The 14,845-nt window shown below is 38.7% G+C and overlaps 1 protein-coding gene and 1 pseudogene across 28 annotated transcripts in view; both read left to right on the forward strand.

Annotated features, from left to right (window-relative positions):
• Positions 1-14,845, forward strand: part of SLMAP (sarcolemma associated protein) — a 194,358-nt gene that overhangs the window by 62,028 nt on the left and 117,485 nt on the right. For 18 of the 28 annotated variants that reach the window (XM_073901413.1, XM_025885104.2, XM_073901420.1 and 15 more), the window contains exon 3: positions 3,125-3,272. In XM_073901413.1, coding sequence (XP_073757514.1) covers positions 3,125-3,272 — 148 coding nt within the window. Of the gene's footprint in view, positions 1-3,124; positions 3,279-14,845 lie in introns of all 28 variants that reach the window. The other 10 variants (XR_012380909.1, XM_025885105.2, XM_073901419.1 and 7 more) reach the window with 1 other exon arrangement.
• On the forward strand, positions 6,481-8,704 carry LOC112833771 (rab GDP dissociation inhibitor beta-like; annotated as a pseudogene).

The following is a 14,845-nucleotide window of genomic DNA, read 5'->3' on the forward strand; positions in this document are numbered from 1 at the left end:
ATATCAATGAAAATAGTTTTGCAGGGATGTAGACTAATGTGGTCTAGCTATACTATACACAAGTCCAGAGGCTCAGGCACATGAGTGGACGTTAGTGTGGCTGAGAGGGTTGAGGTTAGAAGGTAGTGGAAGTTAATGAGTTTGGAGAGGGAACCAAGAGCAAGATCATATAGGGCCTTATAGGCTATAATGATAACTTTAGGTTTTATTCTAAGGTGTTTGGAAGCCATTAGCAAGTTGAGAGCAGAGAAAGGGTGAACAACTACCATAAATGATAGGTTCACACTAAATGGAGGCTGTGCTTCGGGCAGTCATACAGATGTGTCAGAATGAAAAGAAACTGGGTTAATGTTGACTTTAAATTTTTTTAATTTGAAAATTTGTGGTTGTAGAGTTATGTAAGAGCTCCGTAAGAGGTGTTGACACACACACACAACTTTTTGTTTTCCAAAGTTTGCTAACAGTACTGAAACTCATATTCTTATTTCTTTTCTGTTCTTTTTAAAGTTTAAATCAAAATGCTAGCCACAGACTACTAAATGACTTCATAACACACTAATGAATCAGAACTTGAAGTCTGAAAAACACCGTAAATCTGGTATAATTCCTTTATTTGGCTTGTCAAGGCACACAGTACTACAAATAACCAAGCCAGAATCCAGATATTGCCACATTTCCTATGAATATGTTCATTAAGAAATAAAAACCAAATTCCTCTATACAGTGTAACAGTAGGTTCCAGGGTAGAAAAAAATGGTGAGGGTAAGTGTTCCTACTTGAGTGTATTACCTGTGCTTCTCTCCCTGGCGTGAAATGGTAAGGCCTATGAATTTCAAATGGACTTATAAAGTATCAACACAATTTTCATCATTAATGGTCTGTAATTAAGTATACAAATTGCTAGCCCAGGTAACAGTTGTTTTCTTTTGAATTACAAACAGAGAATAAGTCATTTATAGACAGCCTGGTGGCCTTTAAATTGTCACCTAGGAATTAATGAAAAGAAATTCCGCTTTCATATTTTCTTCAAGTTGTATATTTTGCTGTGTTTCATTTTGGAAAAGAGCTTGTGGGAGGAGTGAAGGATAAATGAAACATAAAGGTCAGTGTGAAGTAATGGGGAAAAAATGGCCCTTTCAATTCTATTATATGAATCCTTGCTCCTAGCTCTTTGACCTTTGGAAGATACTTGTCTGTGCCTCATTTTTCTCATTTACATATGGAAATAATATCTGTATCATAGCTTTAATGTTAAGATTAAATGAGGACCTGGTGGTGTAACATATATTTTAATAAATATTAGTTTTCTTCTTTCCTTTCTTCCTTAGGAAGGAATTCAGTGAAAATATGTTGCTAGAATAAGCAGGGCTGGAGAGTGTAGAAAAATGCAAAAAGAAAGGTACATCTTTTTTTTATTGGTTGTTCTCTTCCTAGTAAGTCTGTTGTGCATGATCCCAATTGTTCCTAATTTCTTTTAGAATAGGTAGGCTTTCTGGGCTTCTTGCTACCCCTCCCCTTTTTAAAGAGGGAAGTTACCCAAGCGATGAAAGGCAAGTTTAGGAGGCCAGAAAATAGTAGCTTCATAGCTGATTCCAGTATTTTAATTCCTAGTGTCTCCAATCTGCTTTATTACAAAGAAATTACTGAAGATATGTCATTCCTGATACCAAGTATGTTAGTTAGCTGATAGCTGTTAATTATAGGTGTTACCTAAAACCAGTTGCCCTCGCCTGTGGAATAAACACTTCCTTTGATTTAACTCAGATATCCTAGAAGCAAGATTACAAAGAATGAGATGGAAAGATAGAATTAGAATTTTGTCTAGCTCGCTTTTTTTTTTTTTTAAAGATCTTATTTTTTTATCTGACAGAGAGAGACACAGCGAGAGAGGGAACACAAGCAGGGGGAACGGGAGAGGGAGAAGCAGGCTTCCCAATGAGCAGGGAGCCCGATGCAGGGCTCGATCTCAGGACCCTGGGATCATGACCTGAACCAAAGGCAGATGCTTAACGACTGAGCCATGAGCCACCCAGGCGCCCCTAGCTGGCATTTTTTTTTTTTTAATAACAGCTTTATTGAGATATAAATCACATACTATAAAATTCACCCTTGGGACGCCTGGGTGGCTCGGCTGGTTAAACGTCTGCCTTTTGCTCAGGTCATGATCCTAGGGTCCTGGGATTGAGCCCCGCATTGGGTTCCTTGCAAAGCAGGGAGTCTCCTTTTCCCTCTGCCCCTCCCCCTGTTTGTACACCCATGTGCTCTCTCTCTCTCTCTGTCAAATAAATAAAAATCTTTTAAAAAATTCATCCTTTTAAAGTGTACAATTCATCGGTTTTTAGTATATTCACAAAGCTATGTAACCATCACTATTGTTTCATTTTTAGAACATTTTAATCACCTCCAAAAGAAACCTGTATGCATTAGCAGTCATTCTCCACCATCACTCTCCACCACCACTCTCCTGCCCCTTTCCCCTTTTCCCCTGGTATCTCAACCCCTTGCAACCACAAATGTGCTTTTTGTCTCCATGGATTTGCTTATTCTGGACATTTCATATGAATGAAATTATATAGTATTGGCCTTTTGTGACTAACTTTTTAGTGTAATATTTTAAAAGTTCATCCATGTTGTAGCATGAATCAGTACTTCATTACTTTATATTGCCAAATAATATAATATATGAATACACTGCATTTTGTTATCCTATTCATCAGTTGATGGACATTCAGGTTGTTTTCACTTTTTGGCTATTATGAGTAATGCTGCTATGAAGTTCATGTACAAGTTTTGTGAGGTCATATGTTTTCAGTTCTCTTGTGTATATACCTCAGAGTAGAATTGCTGGGTCATATGCTAACTTTTTGTTTAACATTTTGAGGACTTTATAAACTGTTTTCCAAAGTGATTGCACTATTTTGCCTAGCTGGATTTTAAATCACTTGGTGTCCAGGTTCTAATTTCCTATGTATTAAAGGAGAGCCTTAGCTGAAACAAGTAGTTTGAATTGATAGGGGAAAAAAAAATCCACCTGTAGTAGTTTGCAAAGGTGGAAGTCCTTTTTCTTAAAGTAGGTTTGGAATTATTAGTATTAATCTTTGTTTTTTTTTTTTTTTTTTTGCAGTTTTATCTCCAAGACACTAAAAGTAGTAACGGTACCTTTATAAATAGCCAGAGATTGAGTCGAGGCTCTGAAGAAAGTCCACCATGTGAAATTCTTTCTGGTGACATTATCCAGTTTGGGGTAGATGTAACGGAGAACACACGGAAAGGTACGGGTATGGATCGATTTTTCCTATTTGTCTTTTTAGGTTTAAAAAAAATTCTGTTTAATGTTATAAAACATTTCGTGTTTGTACAAGTATTTAAATATAGCATTATATGCAGTGAAAAATTAAAAATCTCTTACTTCCTCTATTGCTTTTCTAAAGTTTTAAATTCTGAAATGTTAATAAGTGAATTTATAATTTTCATCACAGTATGAAAATATAGGACATTCCTGTGCTAGTTTAGGAAACAGTTGGCTGCAGTGACAGCCTACCCAACCAATAGGAGCTTAAAATGAAAGGATATTTATTGTTAACAAGAATGCAGGAGGGTAGGTCCAGACATTGTTCACTTGACTCAGTGGTGTTATCAGGAATCCAGGGCTTTACTGTCCTTAACATGTTGGTTTCCTATGCTTTTGCTTATCTTAGGTTTTTGCTTGCCACCTCATGGTTAAAGAAGGATGATTGCAGCCCCAGGCCTTATTTTCCTCATGCCAGCGTACTTGGCAAAAACTGCGAGGCGGGGACAAAATGTCTTCCTGTATGGCTCTTTTTTTTATGTTGAAAGCACAGTCTTTTGTAGATTTCTCTCAGCAGATTTACATTCCTCTTGTCTCAGTGGCCACATACATACCTATCTATGGCTACAAAGAAGCCTGGGAAGTAACTTACCTTGCAGAAGGGATCAGGACATCCATGATTGTCATATGTCCATTATGACCTATCCCTTCCAGTTGTGCATACATTGTTGTCCCAAACGAAATCAGAGTTCTGTAGGCAGTTAATAGTACCTATCAAGATGTAAAATTTCACATCTCATAATTTTTGAAACTAGAAGTTCTTTAGCTAAATAAATGTAGATTGTCTTCAGTTTTACAGTTCTAAAGTTTCCTGGCTTTACCTGCTTCACTGTCTACTTTATGTCCATGAAATTATATGGCTGGATCATAAAACTAAGTGAATAGGAACCGAAAGTATGCAGCTCCTCTTAGTTTAATATGGACAATGGAACAAATTGACAGGTTTATCCTTTTGCTTCTCTGAACATACTTTGATCTGGTGATGACCTAAGTCATCGGTATGTGACATTTTGCACAAGAGACATGGGGATGAGGGTGGGCGGGCAGTGATGCTGCTTCCATGTGTGTACATGTGCATATATGTTTATATACTTTTCACTGGTTATTGGAATGCAGTATTACTTTTACTGGGTTTTGATGGCCTTCTCAGGGAGTTAAATTTTGATATTTGAATTCAGGTAGGATCATACTCTTAGGAATTTCCATTCACAATTGTAAAATAGAAAGTTTGTATTTTGATGCAAAATATTGAGTACCCCTTACTAAGAGAGCTCATCTTATGTATGACCATACTAAGAATAGCCATGTTGGACACTGTAGCATCTGTTGCCGCATCACACCACCTCTGGTACCAAGTCATTCGGCAAACACTTACTGAGCCCCAGCTGTGAATAACCCACAGAGAAGACAGAGAATTTGATTCCATGTTTTCTTCAAGGAATGTCTGTCTTCTTGGCTTACATTTCCCAAAGAGAATTAATGGGTTGTTAATTAATAAAAGAATGATAGTTGTCAAATATACTTAGGAAATGCTTAGTTAACCAAAGGTATACAGGACTTTTCAGAGTCCTTAATATGCTAACATATATGCAGATTTCCAGGGAGGTGACTGTTCTAGAATGCAGCTCTTTCCAAACTCCTTCCCACTCTTCTTTCCCATCTAGCTGTGAGAGACATTCTTTAGAACATGCTGTAGGAAGCTAAGAGGACAATCCTGAAATTCAGGGTTATTATTAGTGCACTATTATTTTAGCAACATTTGATTCTTGCAGGGTTCTTTGAATATTTAACTGTCTTTTATGCCAACTTTAAGGAAATTAAGTAAAGAAAAATTTCTTCATCATTTAAAATGTTTCTTTTGGTATTTATTGCTTTCAAAAAGTTGACTTATGCCTGGACTCTTGAGATACAGCTCTATCACTAGCTGAGGACTACCTGTTTAAGCATATACCAGGGAAAAAGTTAGACTTTGTCCTATGCTAAACAGTACTATGATAAGCTTTACATCACTTGGAAAATCCTACTGAAATTATACAACACTACAGGTTAACCCTGATTCAAAGAAGAAATCAAAAGGGGAATTTTAGGGGCGCCTGGGTGGCTCAGTCGTTGGGCGTCTGCCTTCAGCTCGGGTCGTGATCCCAGGGTCCTGGGATCGAGCCCTGTGTCGGGCTCCTTGCTCTGCAGGAGGCCCGCTTCTCCCTCTCTCCCACTCCCCCTGCTTGTGTTTCCTCTCGCTGTCTCTCTCTCTCTGTCAAATAAATAAATAAAATCTTTAAAAAAAAAAAGGGAATTTTAAACTAGGTAGAAAGGAAAGGAAAGGAAACTTTTATACCAAAATGCAGTAAATCCTTTACTCAAATAAAAATTTATAATCTTAAATTCCTTCTGTACTAAAGAAAAAGGACAATGAAGGAACTTGGCATTTAGGAGAAATTAGAAAAAGAACAAGAAAAAGAAGCTGGGAAATAAAAAGCAGAAATTAATGAAATAAACAACAACAACAACAAAAAAAAAATAGAAGGAATAAACAAACCAAATGCTAATTCTTTGAAAATCATCCAACCAACAAAAAACAGGTAATTCATAAGCCTTGATTCCCTTATTAGGTTAAAAAAATACTAGCAAAAATATACAAGGTAAGGAATGAGAAAGGAGACATAAACACAGGTACAGGATATACTAAAAGAATTTTGAGAAACTAGTGCATGCCAACCTATGACAAAGAAAAAAGCTAGAGTAAATTGTTTTCCCAGCAAAATTATCCCAAGATGTAGAAAACTTGAGTAAATTGATTTCCTTAAAAGAGACTAAGAAGTTATTAAAGATTGACCAGAAGCAGAGGCATTCATAGCTGAATATGATCTTTTTAAAAGCAGATAAATCCAGTTATTTAAATAATCCAAACATCTGTAAAGGTGGAAAGCTGTCAGAATCCTTTAGAGAAGCCAGCAGTATATCTTTAATGCAAATTCTGTTAAAGACACAGTTCAAAAATAGAAAACTAGCACTTGTGACAATAGATGAACAATTCTGATTAAGGTATTAGTAAATTAACTTCAGAAATGAAGCTATAATAAACAAAGTAGGTTTTATTCTAGGAATGCAAAAATGATTCAGTATTGGGGAAATCTATTAACATCATCCACAAACTAAAAATGTTCCATGAAAAACATGTTACTTATATAACCAGTAGGTATTGAAAAGGCATTTGATCCTTCTCTTCCCATCTGACATGGCAACCAGCCTCCCTCCTCTCCAGCTCTGGCTTCCTTTTTCCGTCTAGCCAGCCTGAGCCCTTCCCCTGTTCTTCAGGTTGGCCCTAGAGCCTCTGGTCCCTAGAGTCCCTGTGCTTTCTCCTTTCTTGGGGCTTAGGTCCTCACCCTTCCCCGCTATGAATGAGGAGTATGCAGTGCTCCTACTGGGCACCAGCCTGACTGAATATATCCTGTCAAGTATAATATCAGTGAATGGAAAGAAAGTTCTTCACATGGGTAGAAACTCATACTATGGAGGAGAAAGTTCACCTATAACACCTCTGGAAGATTTATACAAAAGATTTTAAATACCAGGAGCATCACTACCATCAATGGGGAGAGGAAGAGACTGGAATGTTGGCTTAATTCCCAAGTTCGTTATGGTCAGTGGTCAGCTGGTTAAGATGCTGCTTTTTACAAAGGTCACTTGCTATCTGGTTTTCAAAGGACTGAAGGGAGCTTTGTCTATAAGGGAGGAAAAATCTACAAGGTTCCTTCCATTGAAGCAGAAGCCCTGGCATCTAGCTTAATGGGACTATTTGAAAAATGTCGCTTTAGAAAATTCCTAGTGTATGTTGCCAGCTTTGATGAAAAAGATCCCCGAACTTTTGAGGGCATTGATCCTAAGAAGATGGCAATTCGGGAGGTATACAAGAAATTTGATTTGGGATAGGATGTCATGGATTTTGCTGGCTATGCCATGGCATTTATTTTATTTATTTATTTATTTTGGCAGAGTGAGAGAGACATCACAAGTAGGTAGGCAGGCAGAGAGAGAGGGAGAAGCAGGCTCCCCACTGAGCACAGAGCCCGATATGGGGCTCGATCCCAGGATGCCAGGATCATGACCTGAGCCGAAGGCAGACGCCCAATTGACTGAGCCACCCAGGTGCCCCTTTGCTCTGGCATTTTATAGAACTGATGACTATTTGGAGTGCCTGGGTGGCTCAGTTGGTTAAGCATCTACCTTCGGCTTAGGTCATGATCCTGGGCTCCTGGGATCAAGCCCCATGTCGGGCATCCTGCTCAGCAGGGAGTCTGCTTCTCCTTCTCCCTCTGACTTCCACTCTGCTCATGCTCTTGCTCACTTGCTCTTTCTCAAAATGAATAAACAAAAACTCTTAAAAAAATAAAAATAAAAACAACGGATGACTATTTAGATAAACCATGTTGTGAAACCATTAATAGGATTAAACTTTACAACAAGTATGGCAAAAGCGCATACCTTTATCCACTCTATGGTCTTAGAGAACTTAGCCTGGGATTTGCAGGGCTAAGTGCTATTTATGGTAGTATGTACATACTCAGTAAACTGATTGAAGAAATCATTGTGTGGAATGGAAGAGTGATTGGTGTGAAATCTGAAGGACACGTTCCTTACTATAAGCAGCTCATTTTTGATCCCAGCTATGTAAAAGACCAGGTAGAAAAAGTGGTCCAGGTGATCAGTTATCTGCATCCTCAGCCACCCCATCAAGAACACCAATGATGCCAACTCCTGCCAGATCATCCTTCCCCAGAACTAAGTCAGTCAGCAGTCAGATATCTATGCCTGAGCTCCTCCGTACACAGTATGGCAGCACAAGGGAAGTATATCGGGGCACCTGGGTGGCTCAGTCGTTAAGCGTCTGCCTTCGGCTCAGGTCATGATCCCAGGGTCCTGATCGAGCCCAACATCGGGCTCCCTGCTCGGAGGGAAGTCTGCTTCTCCCCCTCCCACTCCCCCTGCTTGTGTTCCCTCTCTCGCTGTCTCTCTCTGTCAAATAAATAAAATCTTTAAAAAAAAAAAAAAAAAACAAGGGAAGTATATCGCCATAGTTAGTACAACTATGGAAGCCAAGGAACCAGAGAAAGAAATTAGACCAGCTTTGCAGCTTTTGGAACTGACTGAACAGAAATTTGTTAGCATTAGTGACCACCTTGTACCAAAAGGTTTGGGAACAGAAAACTAGATCTTTATTTCCTGCACAGGCAATGCTACAACTCACTTTGAAACAACTTTTGATGACATTAAAGACATCTGTAAGAGGATGACTGAATCTGAGTTTGACTCTGAGGAAATGAACATAAGAAAAATAACATCTATGGGGAAGACTAACAGCAGTACCTTTTATTATCTAATTAGGACAAACTTAACTTTTGGCAAATGATGTATACTGTATAAAATCAATATTATTGATCCCAGGGTCCTGGGATGGAGTCCCACATTGGGCTCCCTGCTCAGCGGGGAGTCTGCTCCTCCGTCTCCTGCTGCCCCTCCCCCAGCTTGTGCTCTCTCTTGCTTACACTCTCTGTCAAATAAATAAAAATTTTTTTGAAATCAATATTAGAAGGCCTACTTTTGTAATCAAAACTGAGATTGCCAAGCACTGTACCAGTAAATATTCTTTTCCTTTCTAACATCATCTATTAACTTGTTTTCATGGAGTGCCTATTCAAAATTGGCAGGTTACCATATTCTGTTCAGTTTAACCAATACTGGCTTTTTTTTCCCCAGTGAAGGATTAGTTTTAAAAAAACATTGTGACACTGATACAGAGCACTTGATACAGTATTTGTATCTTTTAATCAGTGTAGCCTTTGCAGTCCTGTACTTCTGTTCAAGAGCTGGATCAGTACAATTTTTCATGCCATCTGTCTTCTTGACATTAAAGAAATTAGGAATTGAATATTCCACAATTTGGGAAAGAATCCCTACATTTTCCTACACCTTTACATTTTGTGTCCTGTTAGGTATTATGAGTGTCCATGTAACACAGCCATAAGATGGGGTTAGGTGGGCCTAAAATTCTAACCCAACACCAGACTATGAGAGTCATTTTGGTGGAAGCCTGTGTGCAGTGTTTTAACCTTATAAAATTGATGAGAGCAAAGGGAAAGAAACCTATCATAAACCAGGTAAATTAGAAGTTTCTTTTGTTTTCTAGATATGGCTTCTTCAATGGACCAAGCTATATTATGGTATTGATTTGACAAAGCCTCCACTTCAATGATGTCTGTCTCAGAATGGCCCCAAATGATTTTTTTTTAAGATTTTATTTATTAAAGAGAGCACAATCAGGTGGAGTAGCAGGCAGAGTGGGGGGGGGCAGGCCTCCCGCTGAGCAGAGAACCCAATGCGGGACTCGATCCCAGGACCCTGGGATCATGACCTGAGCTGAAGGCAGTCGCTTAACTAACTGAGCCACCCAGGCGCCCCTCCGAATGATTTCTGGGTGAAAAAATAAACTTAAACCTTAAAAAAAAAAAAAAAAAAAAAAAGAAGGAAAAGAAAAGGCATTTGATCAAGTTTAGGAGTTTCCTAATAAAAATTCTAGATAAACAGGATAATAGAAAAAACTAAATAAAATAAGAATTCTAATTAGAATAAAAAGGGGCATCTGGATGGCTCAGTCATTTTGGTTTCTGGCTCTTGATTTTGGCCCAGGTCATGATCTCAGGGTTGTGAGATCAAGCCCCGAGTCTTGCTCCACGCTGGGTATGGACCCTGCTTAAGATTATCTCTCTCTCGGGATGCCTGGGTGGCTCAGTTGGTTAAGCATCTGCCTTCGGCTCAGGTCGTAATCCCAGGGTTCTGGGATCAAGTCCCACGTCGGGCTCCTTGCTCAGCAGGAGGCCTGCTTCTCCCTCTGCCTGCTGTTCCCCCCTGCTTGTGTTCTCTCTCTCTCAGAAAACCTTAAAAAAAATTTTAAAAAAAGATTCTCTCTCTCTCCCCCTCTCCAGCCCCCACCCACGCTTGCACTCTCTCTAAAAAAATAAATAAATAAAAATAAAATAGAATAAAAGCAGCACAAATACTATGCAGGTGTAAAAATGTATGAACTAAATTTACATATATCAGTAAGGATAAGTCTCAAAAACATCTCAAGCAAATTACAGATGGATGTGTGTGGTACAATACTATTTACATAAAGCATGAATTAATGCAAAACAGTACTACATAGTGCTTTTGAATACATTTATAGCAAGGATATAAAATCAGACATTTGAAATGACAAAAAATAGTTTCTGAGGATGTATGAAAGGATTTTTTTTTTTTGCATCACTGCATAGAACAAAAACAAAGGAAGCATAATTTTAAAATTACCCATTGTGTAGCTATTAAAAAGAATAGGATTATATGAATTGCAGGGATTTCTATAAGATATACTGCTGAGAAAAGAATTACTATTAATAATTTCATTATTTTAAAAAGTCTCACCAATCCCTATAAATGTACATATATATATGTGTGTTTGTATATGATTATATGAACATGGGGAAGAAAGCATGGAAGGGTACATACTAGATCATTACTGTGACTTATTGTAGAGTGGGGTGGAGGAGAGGAGTAAAAGAGAAGAGGGAGCCAAATTAAAAAGGGTGGGGCTAATAAGACTGCAATTAAAAACCTTCCACTATCTGTGTCATTTATGTATTTATGTGAAATTATGTGTAAAAGGAGACTTCAAAGAATATATATAAAAATGTTTTTTTGTGTATGTGTATAAAATGATTTTGTTAAAAAGGTGGTAAGACCCTGATGTCATTGAGCATATCCATTCATATTAGTGACTCTTCTACTCTAATCTCTCCAAAACAAGCTGATTTTGATTTTGATGTTTGGCTTTCCACATAGTGCGACTCCAGGGAGAAAACTCATGGTCAGTACTCTACAAATAATCTACCCTATAGATGTAAAATATCATTGTAAACAAATAGGATGATAGTCTAATAGATTTTTCTTTTTAAGGAAGTGAGGAAGAGAGAAAGCCAACCTATCAGATCCTCCTGGAATGGGGGCTTTAGGAACCTAATGCTATCTACTCCTCTGTTCCCAAGCCCACAAACTGCTCAGACAGGGCATGAGTTTCCTGGGTCACAGAACATTACAGTAATCCTCTACTGCAAAGTTTGGGACCAGCTAATTCTATAAACTTGGCATATAACTCCAGTCAGTTCATCATTGAGGTCTGCTTTACCAATATCTTTTCCTGGGTAAGCCCTATGAACAAGGGGCCTGTTATGGGCAAAGTCAGTGGTATCTTCCATTTGCATTGTGCTCAAACTGCCTTCAGTTACTTTTACTTCCCACAATAGATCTTGTCTTTTCTGGTCTTCAAGCCCTTGCACATGCTTTTTCCCTTGGCTAGAAAGTTTTCTAGGCTGGAAAAGGTGCCTTTCCATGTCCCTGTTGCACACTGCACACCCCTTTATGTGTTTGCCTCCCTCACTTGAACTACCAGCTACGCAAGAGCAGCCAGTGTGTATGTCTTCATTGTAGAACGTCCACACAACCTGGCACATATTGGTTGAATAAATTTTGAAATGTCTTATGAATCTTCCTCCATCATGTTATAAAAGCTCTTTCTGCCACCTTGTCTCAACTAAGATTTTGACAACCTTCCTTCTAATCCAGAAGCTTAATATGAGGATTGGAAACTGGCAACCTTCTTGTTCTCCACCACCCTTTTTATTTTGCTGTCACTCAGTTACCTCTCCTTAACCTGTCTAAACTTTAATTTGCTCATCTAATAAAATGGAACTCATGATACTACCTAATTCAAGGTTGATGGTATGATGTTCAGTGTTCACATTGCAGCACGATGTTCTATGTGGACATTGATAGAGTGTATACAGAGTTCTCATCTCAAGGCCAGTCATTTGTACCTTCTTTTCTTGCCATTAAGTTTGCTCCTCTTTCACAATAGCTTTAGCCCCAGGCTCCTTTACCTGTCTATCCTCTGGAAATTATCACTGGCCATTTCAAAGGTACTCTCGCTAACTTCTAGACTACTCCTTGACTTTTGTCTTTGCTGTCCTTGCTCATTCCTAGCTTTTGGTAACTTTCACCAGAAGCTTTACTTTCTTCCACTTTCTAGCTGCTAGGGAAAATCACAAAGCCGATTCAGCACAGGCTGTGCCAGTTTTGCTGGGGTGACTAAGAGAATCTTTCTGATAGCATGGCAGTCTTCTTTTGTTCTTTTAAAAAGTGGATTCTTGGGCACCTGGGTGGCTCAGTTGGTTAAGCGACTGCCTTCAGCTCAGGTCATGATCCTGGAGTCCCGGGATCGAGTCCCACATCGGGCTCCCTGCTCAGCGGGGAGTCTGCTTCTCCCTCTGACCTTTCTCTCTCTCTCATTCTCTCTCTCAAATAAATAAATAAAATCTTTTAAAAATAAATAAATAAATAAATAATGGATTCTTGACCCAGGAATTATCTGCAGAACTTTTGAAACTACAGATGTCTGGATCCCACTCTTCAGTCCTAAGAAGGAGATTTGCAAGGTGTGGGCACTGAACACACCTATTTTTTAAAAACTGGTTGTTCTTTGGGAAACTAGGCTTAAGAACCCTATTCGTTAAGTTCCTGGCAGCAGGTGTTTTATATGCTTTCCCTCTCTTCAAGCTCCTTAAAATTACTCTGCACGAAGCTTAATTTCCCCTTCAAACTAGAGCATTCTACTAACTTCCCAATTTCTTTTATTGCTCCATCATTCTCCCATACACTAGCTCAGAATCCTGGTATTGTTTCTGACTCTTTCTCTTCTTTACCTCTAGTCATCCAGGTCATTTGTCTCCTTTCCCTGCTCCTGCTTGTTTCTCCTTTGTCAACGTAGAGCATCATACTACCTCTCCACTTCTGGCCACCATACGCTGCCAACCCACTATCTCCAGAATATTCTGTTACAGATTTTTTGTTCTCCTGCTTTTAGAAGGCTGTACCATACTTCAGAATAAAGTCTGAAATGCTTAGTTGTATGCTTGAGGCCCTCAAAAGTGTGGACTCTGTTCAAACTTTTGATTTTGTTTCCCATTCCTTTCCTTAATATATGTTAAGCTGTTAAACTAGTTTAGAGGTAAGATGGTGTATAGAAAAGATTCTTTTGAATCCTAGCATTGCCACTTGCCAAAGGTATGATCTCAAGGAAGTTACTTTAGCCTCTTTGACCTTGTCTTATCTGTCTCATCTACAAAATAAGACATAAAAATGACTATTTAGATGGTTTGTCATAAGTAGTTAACATATATAGTGTGATTAGCGTCGGGCCTGGCACCTAGAAGGCCTTGAAATATATTCTTTACCTGTTCTCTCCAGTCTTCCTCCAGCTGCCCTCCTAAGATGTGCACTCTCTTACATCCTTCTCTTTCTGTTTCTTTGCTTATGCCCTTCTCTCAGCCTTTCCTTCCGTTTCCAGCTTTTGAAATCTTACTCTTTTTTTTTTTTACCCTCTTTGTAAATCCTTCCCCTGCCCTTGTCCATTCCAAATTCCCATAGTGTTTTGTACCTTTTGTAGCATTTGTGAAAAATTTCTTCCTTTGTTGTTATGTTAGATATTTCTTGTTCTCTCTACAAAATAAATTGAAATCTCCTCAAGGACAAGGACCTAGTCATAATCATCTTGGTTTTCTTCATCTTTACCAGCATACTGCTTTGTAGCCAGCAGGTTCTCAGTGAATATTTAGCAAGCAGGTAAACCAAAGAAACACTACTCCTTGTGCATACATCGAAAAATAAGCTAACAAGCAGTATTGCTCCATTGTATGCTAGAGAAATAAAGTAGCAAATGAATTCACATACCTAGAGAAAGGATTCCTCCCACTGAATACATAGCTAGGAACAGGATTCCTGGGAGAAATAGCTAATTCTGAGTCTAGGCGGGAAATGTACAGGTTGAGCCTAGAAGATTTTGTCATAGTATATATAAGGCAATGAAGCTATTTAAGACTGCTAGGGTTCTGTCAGAAAACTCACGAATTAACATGAAGTTCTAATTGATCAAAGATGAGACAGTTTGAGGATCAATGAAAACAATAGCAGTGGATTGAAATATATCAACTGTGCTTAAATCCGTGAACTTGAATGATACTAAAATGAAAACAAGAGGATTTGATCACCCTTGGAAGAACCTAGATAAGCCATCCTGAAAACATGTAAGTAAAGGGAAAGAATGAAGCATTTATGCTACCTTTCCTGGAGGGAATTATTCCTGACATAAACAAGTAGTTAAGGAGGGAAAGCTTTTTATTACTGAACTCCAGCTCATAAATGAAGACAATGATAGAATATCAATATCAGTCGGTTGGGCGGCTGGCTGCCTTCAGCTCAGGTCATGATCCTGGAGTCCCGGGATCGAGTCCCGCATCGGGCTCCCTGCTCCGCGGGGAGCCTACTTCTCCCTCAGCCTGCTGCTCTCCTGCTTGTGCTCTCTCTCTCTCTCTCTCTGAAAATAAATAAATAAATAAATAAATAAATAAA

This window comes from Callorhinus ursinus, unplaced genomic scaffold (genome assembly GCF_003265705.2).
Source record: "Callorhinus ursinus isolate GAN/ISIS: 27379988/994484 unplaced genomic scaffold, GSC_fseal_2.0 scaffold15, whole genome shotgun sequence".
NCBI lineage: Eukaryota > Metazoa > Chordata > Mammalia > Carnivora > Otariidae > Callorhinus > Callorhinus ursinus.